Raw genomic sequence first — 16,674 nt, 5'->3', positions numbered from 1 at the left:
ATAGCTAGGCTGCCTGCTTTCCTTTCTGTGCTGTTTGGCTATCCTTTTAGCCTTGTGTTTTTTGCTACTATTAAAGCTGCCTCAGTTCATCTCCACTTGTGGTCCAGTCCAGTTCTTGGGAGTACTCTTAGTTCTCAGGGAACTCGGACTACCCAGAGGTGGTTGAGTGATTCTCACGTGGTCACCTCTGAGCAAGGCTCATAAACGTCACAAAAAGAAGCAGGTTCAAACTGAGGTCAGGGCTTCTGCCTAAAAACGGGCTTAGCAATATGCAAAAAATAAGGAAAATTTAAGGGCCGAAAAAACCTAAAGGAAATTAAAGGGAAATTGAATTTAAAAAAAGGTAAAAAGAAAAAATTATCCAAATGGACAGAAAAAACTTGCACGAGAAGGCGCTATGAGTAAGCACTGTGAGGAGAACACTATGATGTGTCCTCCCCTCCTTCGCAGAAAAACGAAGACTGAGGGACCCATACTCCCATACTCACATGTCAGGTGGGAAAGCACCAGTGCATGCGTGGTGGGATGCTGCAACAAAGTTCTTGATCCTGAAAGTCTGGATCCACACCAGGCTCCATTGGATGATGTCACCCAGCTGTGAGAATATGACAGCCTGCTTGTCCTCAGAGAATATATATACCACAGACACTTGAACAGTGTAGTCTGCTAAGAATGCTGCCCTAGGGGTTCTAGAATTTAAATTTTGGTTCCAGAACATCCTTGCTCCACCTTTCCATGTCTTTTTAACCCACATGTACGGTGATAACCATCTTCTTCCCAGACTGTCTAGAATCCTATCATGAGGTCTGCTACCTTCAAAACAAGCAGGCAAATTAAGGGATAAGTATAAGGGTCATGCGTTTGATATACCACCTTTCTGTGGTACATATTTAGGCATATTTTTAAAGCACTTAGCCTTCCAAACTTCCATAGAAACCTATGGAACTTTGGAAGGCTAAGTGCTATAAAATGAGACCCATTATATACAGATACTTTTTCTGTCTCTTGTGAACTCACAATCCAAGTTTTGTACCTGCAATGAAGGGTTAAGTGACTTGCCCAGAGTTACAAGGAGCTGTAGTGGGAATCAAACCTGGCTTCCATGATCCTCAGCCACAGCGCTAACATCAGGCTACTCCTCTACTCTAGGAAGATTCCAAGTGACCTACATTCCTAATGACCGAATTGTCAACTACAACAGTTATCTCAACCCTTTCCTCCTAAGTACAAACCCATACAGTATCATCCTCAATGCAAGAGGATGCTGTGCCACCTGAAGAGCAGGTTCTAGCTATTGGATTACTTCCTTTCAGGTGACCTTCCTCCTCAAAGACAACATAACACCTGCCAAACTGGAGTTGAGACTCCACAATTTTGTCTTTGTAAGTCTCCAATATAAACCTCTCTCTTTGCCTCAGCAATGCCAGGTCTGCCACTAAGGCTCCCAGATATGAAGCTTGTTCACTGAGAGTCAGGAAGTCTTTCTACCATGTGCACTCATACAATCTTTCATCAAATGGTAGAAAATCATACATATCGCACTCAGTGGACAGCATTCATCTTGCTGCTACACTGCTATCTAATATTGTTTAGTTATTTAAAGTGGCCATGGGAATAGGGGTTTACAGTAATATAAAGGCCTTCAAATGTATTTGGTATATTTATGTTTGTTAGTCAATGTTTTTCATGGGGGACTATAATTCTCGTCTTCATCTAAATCCATAATTTACTTATTTTCATATAGAGGTAGTCTATAAAAAATGAATGTGCTGGGATGGGTAGGATTTAAAAACTCTGTAAGCTATTAAGTACACCAACATAGAGGAATTTTAAATGCAACCTAAAATCTCTCTTCCTACATAGGTTCTAAGTCAGTTTCCCAAACAGCAAAATTCACTGTTCATTTTTACTCAGCAGCAGCAGCAGCAGCTTTCAGTAGACCCTAATTGAGCTATATATCTGTGCTTATAAAGCAAGTTATTTACGATTCAAACTGCAATTAGTTTGACAATGACCCTATCAGTTATTGCCAGTTTTAACAATACTTTAGATTCACCTTTCCAAAAGGTGACTTATTCTAAGAACAAAGAAAAGCCACAATGGTGTTGCCCTATCAAGAAGGGTCACCAAGGCTGGTTTATTATTGTTAGTTTGCAAATAATGACACATTAATAAGGTATTTAGAAGAATCTAAAGCAGTTTATGAATGTGCAGACTAGTAAACTGGTTCCACTTACGTCTCTTCATTAACTGGGTTAAAACTATCTTCCTTTCCCCAATAATCAGCTGCAGCAGTCAGCATTTCATTTAAACACCAATGACATTTTTTTTTATATCCAGATATCCGGTGCTAGTGTCTGGATATCAGCTGGAACTGAATATCTGGGTATAACCTGGTCAATGACACTCATCTGGATACCAGTGATAGTCAGACCACGACCCAGACATACATAAATCATACATGTAAAGCCCCAATTTGCATAGGACGCTGAAGTAGGAATTGGGATATCCAGGTAGAAATATTCACAATTTCATGGATCTTTCCGCAAAATATGTATAGGACACCAGAAAATGTGTATTGGAGAGTTCAAACAGAAGCATCAATTTCAAGAATCTACATTTGCAGAAAAACAGCAGAATCACTCAGCATCTTTCACTTATATTGCCTGTAATTATATGTGGAATTACTGATTGTTGCTACTTCCCACATGTAAGAGACAGAAATTATATATACCAGGACCATACTGTAGACATTTTATACATATAAATACAGCCTATTAAGTAGAGAAGGCTTAAAATGTAAATTTTTACATTTTAAAGATTAATAAAAGTCATTACCTACCAACACTAACCGGGTAAGAGGAAACTGCAAGGCTCCACCCCAGACTGTCCTGCAATAGCCAGATAGTGTTTAGATGGTCTGTCTGGACTTTCAGCAGCATTATCCAGATAATGGACCCAGTGAGAAGGACATATCTGGGTAGGACCCCGATATCCTGCTAAATATCAGCCCCTATAAGTCAATTTTAATACAGAAACTCTTCATTTCTTTGTAGTGCCTTTAAATAGTGTCTTGATAGCTACAAATATTTCTTGCCCGTGTGTTTTACTTGTTTAAACATATTAAGAAACTTAACACAATAGATACACTCACTATAGGTAAAATAGTTGAATACTGGTCCAATAAAGCCATCCTGTGAAGCCTGATCCTTCAATGGGGACAGCAGTGGTTCTAATTCTTCTATTGTATATAGCCCAGGGATTTCTCCTAGATGAAGAACAGGTTTACTATATTATGAAGAAAACCAATAACCTCAACAATCATAACATAAACATATGTGAGGAACCCCCTTCCCCCAAATAAATCTTTGTACATTTTAAAATAAGCCTTACTTCAGCCAGTAAATTAAAAGTACTTTCCTGGTTTACTCAAAAATCAAATACATAAATCATACACATGAGGCTGCATTTTGCATAGTACACTGAGGTAGGAATTGGGGCATCCAGATCAGAAAGTTCACAATTTCACAGAGCTTTTTTGTAAAACATGTCTTAAGAACATCAGAAAATAAAAAGATATAGGCTGGCTCATACAGAGTGAGCATTGATTTCAAGACACAGCGTGTACACAAAAAGAATAGCATCATTTAGCATTTTCTTTAATTAAATGTGGAAGTACTGATTATTGCTACTTCCATGTACAAGAGCCAGCAATTTTACATATCCAATCCATATTCTAGATATCTATATAAATAATTCTCACCTTGAACATTCTGAAGCTCACTCTGTGGCAGGGACACACTGAAGCCTTGCAGTGTTGGTAGGCCAGGCTGTCAGCACCACTCACTCACTCTCAGTCAGAGACCCAGGCACAGCCACGCCCCTTCCGGACATAATTTGCAACCTCAACGTTCTAAATGAAGCTGCAACTTCCGCTCTTGCATGGTGGTGTAGATTGAAATTTGGATTTTTCACACAGGACTGTCTGCCCCGCCCTCGCGTCACGATGTTGTGACGTGGAGGGCGGAGCTATGACAATCAACGAATCGCATCGCACAGCAGCCCCACCCTCGCGTTTACACGTCTCGAGGGCGGGTCATGGAAAAAACTAACGTACTGCGCTTTGCAATGCCTGCCCCACGCCGTCCCTCCAGTCTGCCACCCACGGAACGACAACAGAGACACAGACGAAGCGACACCCCTTCCAGGCTCCGAAACGCTCTGCCCGCGCGCACCCCCCACACAGCAACATCAACCCCCTCGCCACCCTTCCCTTGCTGTCCGGCCAGCTGCTGCTGCAAAAAACAGACACAACCTAAGGGAGGGAGGCAGTCTGAAGGGAGGGAGGGAGCGAAGCGACCAAACAACCAGCCAGCCTGAATGTGGGTGGAACGGAGGGAGGAAGCCAGCTTGATCATCACAGTGCCAGGGATGAAAACCTTGCTAGTGCCCGTTTCATTAGTCTCTGAAACGGGCCTTTCTTACTAGTTTATACATATAACTGTAGCCAATTAAGCAAAGAAGGATCAAATCACTTTTCATGCCCTGAATGAAGCAAACACTTTGTAAAACTCTATGTGGACCTCATAGGCATAAAAAGGAGGCCTTATATTCTTACAAGTAGGTAATACAACATCGCGTTGCTCGGTCCGGAACTTATAATAAATCCTACAGAGCTTTGCTGCACCGCGCATGCTCAAGTGCCTTCCTGCCCGCCGAAAGGGTACAGTTACCAAAGTTAAATATTACAGCATTAATAAAATAAAAAATAGGAGACATCTCTTAGGGGAGGTGGGAGGATTTGTGAGAATATAAAGCCTGCTGTCCTTGGAGAATACCTGCTACAAGTAAGTATCTTTGCATTCTCTGAGGACAAATAGGCAGAATTATTCTACAAGTGGGGTATCCCTAGCATCCAGGCTCACCGAAAACAACACACATTGGTCAACTGGGCCTCGCAAATGTGAGGACACAATTCAGATCAACCTGAAACTATAAACAAACTGAGCGAGTGCAGCCTGGAACAGAATAAAATGGGCCTAAAGGGGGTGGAGTTGTATTGTAGACCCCAAACAGATTCTGCAACACTGTATGCCCAAACTGACTGTCGTGTCGGGTATCTTGCTCAAGACAGTAATGAAATGCGAACGTGTGGTCTGAAGACATTGCAGCCTTGGAAATTTCAATGGAGGCTGACCTCAAGTGGGCTACTGACACAGCCATGGCTCTGACATTGTGAGCCTTGACATGACCCTCCAGGGTCAGCCCACCCTGGGAATAAGTGAAAGAAATGCAATCTGCCAGTCAATTAGAGATTGTGTGCTTCCCAATGGTGACCACCATTCTGTTGGGATCAAAAGAACCAAAAAGTTGGGTAGACTGTCTGTGCGGTCGTGTCCGCTCCACGTAATAGGCCAATGCTTGCTTGCAGTCGAAGGTGTGCAAAGTGCTCTCACCGGGATGTGCATGAGGTCGGTCAAAGAATGCTGTCAAGACAATAGACTAGTTCAGATGGAACTCTGACACAACATTTGGTAGGAACTTAGGGTGCATGCAGAGGACTACTTTGGTATGATGAAACTTAGTATAAAGAGAACCCACTACTAAAGCCTGAAGCTCACTGAGCCTACGAGGTGAAATAACCACCACCAAGAAAGAAAATGAACTTCCAGGTAAAGTACTTCAGATGGCAGGAATTCAGTGGCTCGAAAAGGAGCTTTCATCAGCTGTGTGAGAACGACATTGAGGTCCCATGACACAGGTGGAGGTCTGAGGGGGCTTTGATAAAAGTAAACCCCTCATGAAGCGAACTAGAGGCTCTCTAGAGATGGGCTTACCTTCTACATAGTGATAAGCACTAATTGCGCTGAGGTGAACCCTTACGTAGTTGGTCTTGAAACCAGACTCAGAGAGGTGTAGAAGGTATTCAAGAAGGGTCTGTGTAGGGAGGAAACAGGATCAAGGACCTTGCACTCACACCAGATGGCAAACCTTCTCCATATGAAAGAACAACACTCCTTAGTGGAATCTTTCCTGGAAGCCACCAAGACCCGGAGACACCCTCTGGCAGACCCAAAGAAGCAAATTTTAGGCTCTCAACATCCAGGCCGTGAAAGCCAGAAACTGAAGGTTGGGATGCATAAGAGATCCCTCGTTCTGCGTGATGAGAATCAGAAAACATTCCAATCTCCATGGTTCTTCAGAGGATAACTCCAGAAAAGAAGGAAACCAGATCTGATGTGGCCAGTAAGGTGCGATCAAGATCATGGTCCTGTGGCCTTACTTGGGAGAAGAATGGGAGGATACGCATACAGAAGACCTGTTCCCCAGTGCAGGAGAAAGGCATTTGACGCTAGTCTGTTGTGAGCCTGGAGTCTGAAGCAGAACTGAGGGACTCTGATTCAGTTGAGTAGTGAAGAGATCCACTGAGGGGGTGCCCCACACTCAAAAGATCTCATGGGCAACTCCCAAGTTGAGTGACCACTCGAGCGGTTGCATAACCCTGCTCAGCCTGTAAGCCAGACTACTGCTCTTGCCCACAAGGTAGGTGGCCCGAAGGAACATGCCCAGCCTCCTAACACAGAAGGTGTTATCCAGTGCCCCCTTGCTTGTTGGTGTAATACCACTGCAACCTGGTTGTCTGTTTAAATGAGCACAATTTGGTTGAACAGCCGATCTCGAAAAGCCTTTAGAGTGTTCCAGATTGCCTGGAGCTCCAGAAGATTGACTGGTAGACCTGCTTCCTGAAGGGACCAGGCTCCTTGAGTGTGAAGCCTATCTATATGAGCCTCCCAACCGAGGAGTGATGCATCCATCATCAGTACATTTTTGAGGCTGAGGAATTTGGAATTGGTAGCGCCAGAGTCAAATTGGATCGAATGGTCCAACAGAGGAGAGAGTGAACAAGCTCTGGAGACACTTGGATAAAATCTACCAGATCTCTCAAAGCTTGACATCAACAGAAGGCTAAGGTACATTGGGCGGATCTCATGTGAAGACGTGCCATGGGTATCACAAATTGCGGAAGTCATGTATCCCAACAGCCTCAACATCTGCTGAGCTGAGACCTGCTGCGAGTTTCAAATATGAGAAGCCAGAGCGACTACACTGTCTGCTCTTGGTCCTGGGAGAAAAGCTGGAACCTGTTGTGTATCGAGCAATTGTTGAACACGATGAAGATGGGACTTGGGGTAGTTTATAGTGAACCCTAGTAGCTCCAGCACCCGAATAGTCCTCCGCGTGGATTCCCAAGCACCATCCTCTGATGTGCTCTTCACCAGCCAATTCTCGAGATAAGGGAACACTTGGCCTCCAAGTCTGCATAGCGGTACTGCAACTACTGCTAGACATTTTGTGAAAACCCTGGGAGTGGACGCGAGGCCAAAGGGCAACATGTGGTACTGGTAGCGATGTGTTTCCAGCTGAAACTAGAGATACTTCTTTTGCATGAGGAAGTACCTGGAATAGAATCCCTGCCCTTCACCCCCTGAAGGAATGGGCTTGACCGCATGGGCCTTCAGAAGGACTGAGAGTTCCTCTGCAAGTACCTGCACATGCTGAGAGCTGAAGTAATGAGCTCTCGGTGGGCAATTTGGAGGTTTTTGAAGCCAACTGAGTCGGACTATTTGAAGAACCCAACGATCGGAGGTTACAAGGGACCACCTGTCGTAGAAAAACTTCAGTCTCCCTCCCCCCGACTGGCAAATTGTCCAGGACAGTAACTTTTACAGCAGCTATGCTCTGCTGCAGACAGTCAAAAGCTCACCCCTTGCTTTGACTGGGAAGCAGCAGGGGCCTCAGGCACATGCTGTGATGAGAACAAGCGTGCTGGGCTGAGTCGGATCAGGCTAGCGAGAAGAAGTGGCGTACCTACGTCTCTGCAGGTAGTAGGCACCCCTCCTAGACTTGAAAAATACCTCCTAAATAAGGAGGTCGATGCAGAAGGTGCCCAGCGGGAAAGAGAAGAGATGGTATCAGTGTGTTTTCTGATTTGGTCAGCGACCTCCTCAACCTTCTCTCCAAAAAGGTTATCCTCCCAGCATACAGCATCTGCCAACCTCTGCTGAACCAACTGTTCCAAGTCAGAAACACAAAGTTGTGAGAGTCTGTGCATTGCTATACTTTGAGGAGAGATCCTGGTTGCCATGTCAAAAGTGTTGTAGGCGCCTCTGACCAAGAACTTACACCACATATTCTGATGCTTGGCCAACTGGCGTACTGACTCAGCCTGCTCCAGTGGGAGAGAGTCCACAAAGTCCAGCAACTTGCACACTGAGTCTCACAAGTACACACTCATAAACAGCTGTTAAGATTGTATACGGGACACGAGCATTGAGGCCTGGGGCATCTTCCTCACAAAGAGTTCAAGATCCTAGCTTCTCTGCTGGGGGCACCGAGGGCATAGTCTCTAGAACTCCTAGCTCTCTTGAGAGCAGACTCCACCACCATGGAATTGTAAGGCAGCTGGGGCCAATCAAAATCAGGTGTGCTGTGGATCCGATACATTGTGTCAATCTTATTGGGTAGGACAGGTACCGACAGAGGGGACTGAGTTCTTATCAAGTGTTTCCATGAGCACCTCATGGAGAGGGACAGTCACAGCCTCCCTAGGAGGAGACTCGTAGTTCAGGACCTTGAGCGTCTTAGCCCTGGACTCATCCCCCACTTCCAAATTAAATGGAATATCCTCAGCTATTTCCTTCACAAAAGGGGGAACGAAAGGCTCTCTAGAGGAGACTTTTTCCTCTAAAGTGGAGACGAAGGTTCAGAGGGAATTCCATAGTATTCATCAGAGGAAATGTACCATGGATCCTCCTCTGACTCTCATGAGCATTCCTCATCGGTATTAGATAGAAACTACTCATGGGAGGGCTGAGACCAAGCCTGCCTCAACTTTGAGGAACCATGACCCTGAGAGTGTCATCAAGGAACCGGTTCTCGCTTTGACATGAGTGAAGCATCCTCTACCAATGTCAAAGGGGTACCAGAATGGGTAGCAGTTGACACTGTGGCCACACGTGGTGCCAATGGCCACACCGCAGGCTGAGGACCAAGGAGGGCCACAACGGGTGGTAGGGCAGGTGCAAGTACCCGCAATACTGATGCACATCATTGCAAAATGCCATCGAGCAGCTCAGGGAACAAGACATTGAGACACTCATCGAGGGCCGACAATGGGAAGGACTGGGGTGCTGGCTATTAGAAAGGCTGCAGAACTGACGGGGCCAAGATGGGAGTCAGGTCCTAGCTGCTTGGAGACAGATGCATCGGTACCTCCTGAATAGAGGAGGAGTGATCCTCCCAGCGTCGATGCTTCTCAGGTGCTGAATTCCTCGATGCCCAGGAGTTCCCAGCACTATGCGTTGAGGATGACTGATGCTGATGCTTCCTGGCCTTCGTCCAAAGCTGGACACCGAGACTCCTCAGTGCTAACGAGGATGATGTCGAATTCTCAAGCCACCTTGGGGTTGGGTCTCACACTGGCCAGTCTTGGGGACCCTGTCCAGCAGTCAGCTTTGAGGCAGGTGGAGACTCACCCGACACACTACTGCTCCCAGTATCCATGGGTCTCAAAGAAGCCATATGGACTGACGCTCCCAATGCAGTCTTTGACGTAGATGCCGATGCACACATCAAGGACTCAGACCTGGCTCCTCTCACATTGAGCATCTCTGGACATCTGAGTCCTCTTTTCTCATTCAAAGTCAAAGTACACCATTACCAAGACTATGGTTGGGCCCTAAGCACTGAAGACACCAAGAATGGGTGTCTATACCAGAGATGGTCCGACTGCACTGGGAACAGCACTTAAAGCCACTGGGAGCTTTAGTGGACATAGAAGTACATAAGTACATAAGCACTGCCATGCTGGGAAAAGACCAAAGGTCCATCAAGCCCAGCACTCTGTCTCCGACAGCGGCCAATCCAGGCCCCAAGAACCTGGCAAAAACCCCAAAATTTAATAATGATGAATGGACTTTTCCTTCAGGAATCTGTCCAGACCCCCTTTAAACTCAGCAAGGCCAGCTGCCGTCACTACCTTCTCCGGCAATGAGTTCTAGAGTCTAACCACACACTGAGTAAAGAAAAACTTTCTCCAATTTGTTTTAAACCTACCACATTCTAATTTCATCTTGTGTCCCCTAGTTCTATTATTGTTAGAAAGCATACACAAACGCTTCACATCTGTCCGCTCTACCCCACTCATTATTTTGTAGACCTCTATCATATCACCCCTCAGCCGCCTTTTCTCCAGGCTAAAGAGTCCTAGCCGTCTTAACCCCTCCTAATAAGGTAGTCGTCCCATCCCTTTTATCATTTTCGTCGCCCTTCTCTGCACCTTCTCCAATTCCTTTATATCTTTTTTGAGATGAGGCGACCAGAACTGAACACAATACTCCAGGAGCGGTCGCACCATGGAGCGATATAACGGCATTATAACATCCTCATGCTTGTTTTCCATCCCTTTTCTAATAATACTCAACATTCTGTTCGCCTTCTTAGCCGCCGCAGCACATTGAGCGGAAGATTTCAACGTTCTATCCACGATGACTCCCAGATCCCTTTCTCGGTCCGTAACTTCTAAAGCGGAACCTTGCATGACACAGCCGTAATTCGGGTTCCTCCTTCCCACATGCATCACTTTGCACTTGTCAACGTTGAACTTCATCTGCCATTTGGACGCCCAATCCCCCAGTCTCATGAGGTCTTCTTGTAATCTTTCACACTCCTCTCGCGACGAGACGACCCTGGATAACTTTGTGTCATCTGCGAATTTAATTACCTCACTAGTTACTCCCATCTCGAGGTCATTTATAAATATGTTAAAAAGCAGCGGTCCCAGCACAGACCCCTGAGGGACCCAACTAACTACCCTTCTCCATCGAGAATACTGAACATTCAACCCTACTCTCTGCTTCCTGTATTTTAACCAGCTCTTAATCCATAATAATACACTGCCTCCGATCCCATGACTCTCCAATTTCCTTTGGAGTCTTTCATGAGGCACTTTGTCAAACGCCTTCTGAAAATCTAGATATACAATATCCACCGGCTCCCCTTTGTCCACATGCTTGTTCACCCCCTCGAAAAAATGCAGTAGATTTGTGAGGCAAGACTTCCCTTCACTAAATCCGTGCTGACTTTGTCTCAGCAGCCCATGCTTTTGTACGTGCTCCGTAATTTTATTCTTAATAATAGCCTCCACCATTTTTCCCGGCACCGACGTCAGACTCACCGGTCTATAATTTCCCGGATCGCCCCTGGAACCCTTTTTAAAAATCGGCGTTACATTGACCACCCTCCAATCTTCCGGTACCACACCTGATTTTAGGGATAAATTGCATATTACTAACAGCAGCTCCACAAGTTCATTTTTCAGCTCTATTAATACTCTGGGATGAATACCATCCGGACCCGGCGATTTACTACTTTTCAGTTTGCAGAACTGCCCCATTACATCCTCCAAGTTTACAGAGAAATCATTTAGTCTTTCCGACTCGTCCGCTTCAAATACCTTTTCCGGCACCGGTATCCCTCCCAAATCCTCCTCGGTGAAGACCGAAGCGAAGAATTAATTTAATTTCTCCGCTACAGCTTTGTCTTCCCTGATCGCCCCTTTAACACCACCGTCGTCCAGTGGCCCTACCGATTTTTTAGCCAGCTTTCTGCTTTTAATATACATAAAAAACGTTTTGCTATGTTTTCGCTTCTATCACTAACTTTTTTTCAAAGTCCTCCCGAAGCCAAATCAAGTATATGGATTTTCAAAAGGCACAGAGTACCTCATGAAAGACTAGAGGAAATTGGAGAATCATGGGACACAAGGTAGTATACTTTTGTGGATTAAAAACTGGTTAAAAGATAGAAACTGAGAGTAGGGTTATATGGTCAATATTCTCAATGGAGAAGGGTAGATAGTGCAGTTCCCCAGGGGTATGTGCTGGAACTGTTGCTTTTTAACATATTTATAAATGCTCTAGAGATGGGAGTAACTAGTGAGGTAATTAAATTTGCAGATGACACAAAGTTATTCAAAGTTGTTAAATCGCAAGAGGATTCTGAAAAATTACAAGAGGACCTTACGAGACTGGGCATCCAAATGGCAGATGATGTTTAATGTGAGCAAGTGTGAAGTGATGCATATGGGAAAAAGGAACCCAAATTATAGTTACGTAATGCAAGCTTCCACATTAGAAGTCACCGACCAGGAAAGTGATTTAGGCGTCATCGTTGATACGTTGAAACCCTCTGCTCAGTGTGTGGCAGCGGCTAAGAAAGCAAATGGAATGTTAGATATTATTAGGAAAGAAATGGGAAACAAAAATAAGGGCGTTATAATGCCTTTGCTTTGTTCCATGGTGTGATCACATCTCGAATATTGTGTGCAATTTTGAACACCGCATCTCAACAAAGATATAGTGGAATTAGAAAAGGTACAGAGAAGTGCGACAAAAATGATAAAAGGGATAAGACACCTCCCTATGAGGAAAGGCTAAAGCGGCTAGGTCTCTTCAGCTTGGAAAAGAGACGGCTGAGGGGAGATATGGTAAAGGTCTATAAAATAATGATCGGAATGGAACGGGTAGACGTGAATCAGTTGTTTACTCTTTCCAAAAAAACTAGGACTAGGGGGCACAAAATGAAGCTACGAAGTAGTAAATTTAAAACGAATCAGAGAAAATAATTCTTCACTGAAAATGTAATTAAACTCTGGAATTCGTTGCCAGAGAATGTAGTAAAAGCAGTTAACTTAGTGAGGTTTAAAAAAAGTTTGGAAAGCTTCCTAAAAGAAAAGTACAAAAGCCAAAAAAGATACAGTGCAATTAGAAAAGGTGAAGAGAAGGGACACTAAAATGATAAAGGAGATGGGACAACTTCCCTATGAGGAAAGGCTAAAGCAGCTAGGGCTCTTCAGCTCAGAGAAAAGGTGGCTGAGGGGAGATATGATAGAGGTCTATAAAATAATAAGTGCAGTTGAACGGGTAGAGGTGAAGCGTCTGTTTATGCTTTCCAAAAATACTTGGACTAGGGGGCATGCGATGAAGCTACAAAGTAGTAAATTTAATACAAATCGGAGAAAGGTTTTCTACACTCAACGTGTAAAGGCGGTTAGCTTACGGAGCTTAAAAAAGGTTTGGACGGCTTCCTAAAGTAAAAGTCCATAGACCATTATTAAATTGGACTTGGGGAAAATCATTTTAGAAGACTTGTATGGTATATTCAAATATAAATAGTAGTATTTACAAGTGTAGATTACCTAAATGCATAAATAGCGATTCAGAATGCTGCTATTTACATGTGGATATGGCCTGGAATAAACAGATTTAAAGGGAGCATTGTCTAGGTGAATTAAAAAAAATTGTATATGTCATATTTCACAATGGGAAATATACATAGGAGTCAATTCCATAACTGGGCCCCACCATTTAGGTGCCCAAATAATGCTGGCAGTAAAAGGATACTTATACACCTAAACACAGCATATACATACTCAAATTATATAACTTGAGAATGTAACTCAAGACCATGCTATATTACAGCAAGTCCAGACTTCCTATCAGCCCCTCTATACCACAAAATCTTTAGCTACCCCAAACCAAACAGATGAATTTTCTGAAGCCTTTCATGTCTCGTTTTACCTGACACAAAAATAGTGTTTAAAATAAGAAATCACATAAAATGAGATTATTTAAGCCAAGCAGTCTCTCCTGTGTAATAAGGCCCCAGAAACCAATAGTTTTCCTGTAGAGTATTGTTGCATACTTGCTGGAGATTATATTCCTTTGTTAAATCTGTTTTTCCAATATTTTTGTGATTGTACACTTGTATTGAGTTACTTATTTGGAAACAAGATAATGGCAGTCCCCAAACTAAGCAGAGACACTGCATTGGTTGGCAACTTCAGAGCAAGGGAGGGAACTTTATACACAGAGAGCTGCATGAATGTCAGTACTACCCCTAGAGGGCTACAACATCACAGAGCTCCATTTATCTTCCATGATAGATAAAAAACTAAAAATGATGGAAACAAACTACTAGAGTAGCTATTGTGAAAATACTTGCAAATACAGTATTTAAAATCTCTAAAACGTTGATTAATATTTTATGGGTATAGTTCCCATGGTCTCGAAGGCCACATAAAAAATTCAATGGCGGGCCACAGGTTGCCCATCCATACAATAGACCTCTCTCTCTCCTCAATGCTGTAACCCCTTGCCAGTCAGGTTTTCAGGATATCTACAATGAATATGCATGAACTGGACTTGCATACACTGCCTCCATTTTATGCAAATCTCTTTCAAGCATATTCACTGTGGATATCCTGAAACCCTGACTGGGAAGGGGTACTCCAGGACCGGACTTGGGAAACACTACTCCAGATTATTATATAACATTCTTTCAGTGGCCCCATCACACAACATACTCACAGTTGCATTGGATTTAAACTCAGAAATAGTCTTCAAACATACTCCGTGGAATGTTGAGCAAAGGGGCTATAGATATTTGTTGAGGCCATCGATCACCCAGCAAGTAATCGAAAATGGATACAAAATACTATACTGGTGGTATTATACCCCGGATAGGTTACAAAAGATGTTTCCGCAGGTATCAGCTGATTGTTGGAGAGAATGTGGGGCTCGGGGAACATTCATACACATCTGGTGGGATTGTCCCAAAGTGCAGAAATTTTGGATGCAGATTTGGAAGATGGTTAATAAGGTAGAAAAGGTGGAATATCTTTGTACGGCAGAGATCTGTCTGTTACATTTTCGGCAGCGAAGAGTCAGGCTGACTGTCACAGGTTGACCACACAAATGTTTGTGGCAGCAAAGATGGTATTAGCAAGGCATGGAAATAAATAGAGACACCACCAGTGCAGATTGTAATCTGCAAGATAGACTATTTGTATCAGATGTCGAACCTGACAGCCCTGAGAAAAGGTCATCTTCAAAAATTTAAGAGAGTGTGGCAACCATATGAACATGTGAGAGACAGTTTAATATTATCACCATAATTCTGGGGGGAGGGAAGGGAGAGGATGTTAACATATGGGATCAGATAGTATTGTTTAGAAGAAATATAATGATGGATATTGCTATATGGTTATACAGATGTATGGTGTGTTATTATAAAACTTAATAAAGAAAGTAAAAAAAAAAAGAAATAGTCTTCAGCTATGTAGAATGGCCTATCTGCTTAGGGTCTAAGAGTGGTTTCAAATGGGGCCAATGTTCTCTCAGACGATTAAAATATTGTATTCATATCCTATGGCCAGGTTTCTGTCAACAAGAAAATAGCTTCTATGTTTGAATTAAACAGAGGCATCCAAAAAGGGTACCCTCTTTTCCCCCTTCTTTTTGACACAGAGCTTGAACTTCTAGCATTAACTATTCAACAGTCACCAGAAATTGACAGAGTCCTTGTAAGCTTTCTTTCTTATGCTGATGACTTAATAAGAGTACATCCAACTGTAATCTATCCCAGCATGTCAGTGTCTTACAGAAGACTTTGCACCACTACCTGGCTACAAGGTAAACTGGACATATCCACAGATCAGCTCTTTCTATCTTTCCCATCAAGTAGCAAGCTGCCTACATTAGATATTTGTAGATTAGGGTAGGTAGAACAAAAGAAGAAACAGTAACCAGAAACAAGGAAGCTGTCTTCAATTTTAAGTCAGACTTTACCTCTTGTTGGTGGCCCCTATATTTTTCTCGGTGGAGTTGATTGGAAACCATAATAGTAAACCTAACATCTAAGGTTAATTACATACTTGGCGCGCTCAAAACTTTTCCTTTGACTTGCTGGATGAATAGATGAAGGTTGGAAATGTAGACTGATGTGGTCTTTTATGTATTGGTTTAAATTATGTATGTTTGATTGTAACCCACTTTGGTTAAAGAAGGATATAAATGTGGAACAATAAAAACACAAATCCTTTCATATTTCTCCAATGGAGGCTGATCTCATGGACTATCAACGCTGCCATGTGCCACCATGGTTCTGACATTATGAGCCTTGACATGACCCTCGTCAGCCCAACCTGGCATAAGTGAATGAAATATAATCTTCTAGTCAATTGGAAATGGTGCATTTCCCGATTGCGAGCCCATCCCATTGGGATCAAAAGAAACAAAAAGCTGGGTGGACTGTCTGTAGGGTCTAGTCTGATCCAAGTAAAAGTCCAATGCTTGCTTGCAATCCAAAGTGTGCAGTGCACTTTCACAGGATGGGCATGAGGTCTGGGAAAAAAATGTTGGAAGGACAACTGACTGATTCAGATGGAACTCTGATATCACCATAAGAAGGAACTTAGGGTGCATGTGGAGAACTACTCTATTGTGATGAAACTTAGTGTCAGGTGGATCCTCTACTAGGGCCTGAAGCTCACTGACCCAGCGAGCTGAAGTAACAGCCACCAAAAACAAGACCTTCCAGGTCAAGTACTTCAGATGACAGGAATCAAGTGGCTCAAAAGGAGCTTTCAACAGCTGGGTGAGGATGACAATGAGGTCCCATGAAATAGGTGGAGGCTTGACAGGGGCCTTTGTCAACAGCAAACCTCTCATGAGGTGAACAACTAGAGGCTGTTCAAAGATGGGCTTACCCTCTACACAATGATAAGCACTAATTGCACATATTTTTTATATACATCAGAAAATATTGTTTCTA

At 43.5% G+C, this 16,674-nt stretch overlaps 1 protein-coding gene across 1 annotated transcript in view; it reads right to left on the bottom strand.

The window, feature by feature from the left end:
- DYNC2H1 (dynein cytoplasmic 2 heavy chain 1) overlaps nucleotides 1-16,674 on the bottom strand; it is a 1,078,189-nt gene that overhangs the window by 483,271 nt on the left and 578,244 nt on the right. The window contains 1 exon segment of the mRNA XM_030202388.1: nucleotides 3,155-3,268. Coding sequence (XP_030058248.1) covers nucleotides 3,155-3,268 — 114 coding nt within the window.

This window comes from Microcaecilia unicolor, chromosome 4 (assembly GCF_901765095.1).
Source record: "Microcaecilia unicolor chromosome 4, aMicUni1.1, whole genome shotgun sequence".
In the NCBI taxonomy this organism is placed as follows: domain Eukaryota; kingdom Metazoa; phylum Chordata; class Amphibia; order Gymnophiona; family Siphonopidae; genus Microcaecilia; species Microcaecilia unicolor.
This window is presented reverse-complemented; position numbering and strand designations above follow the sequence as displayed.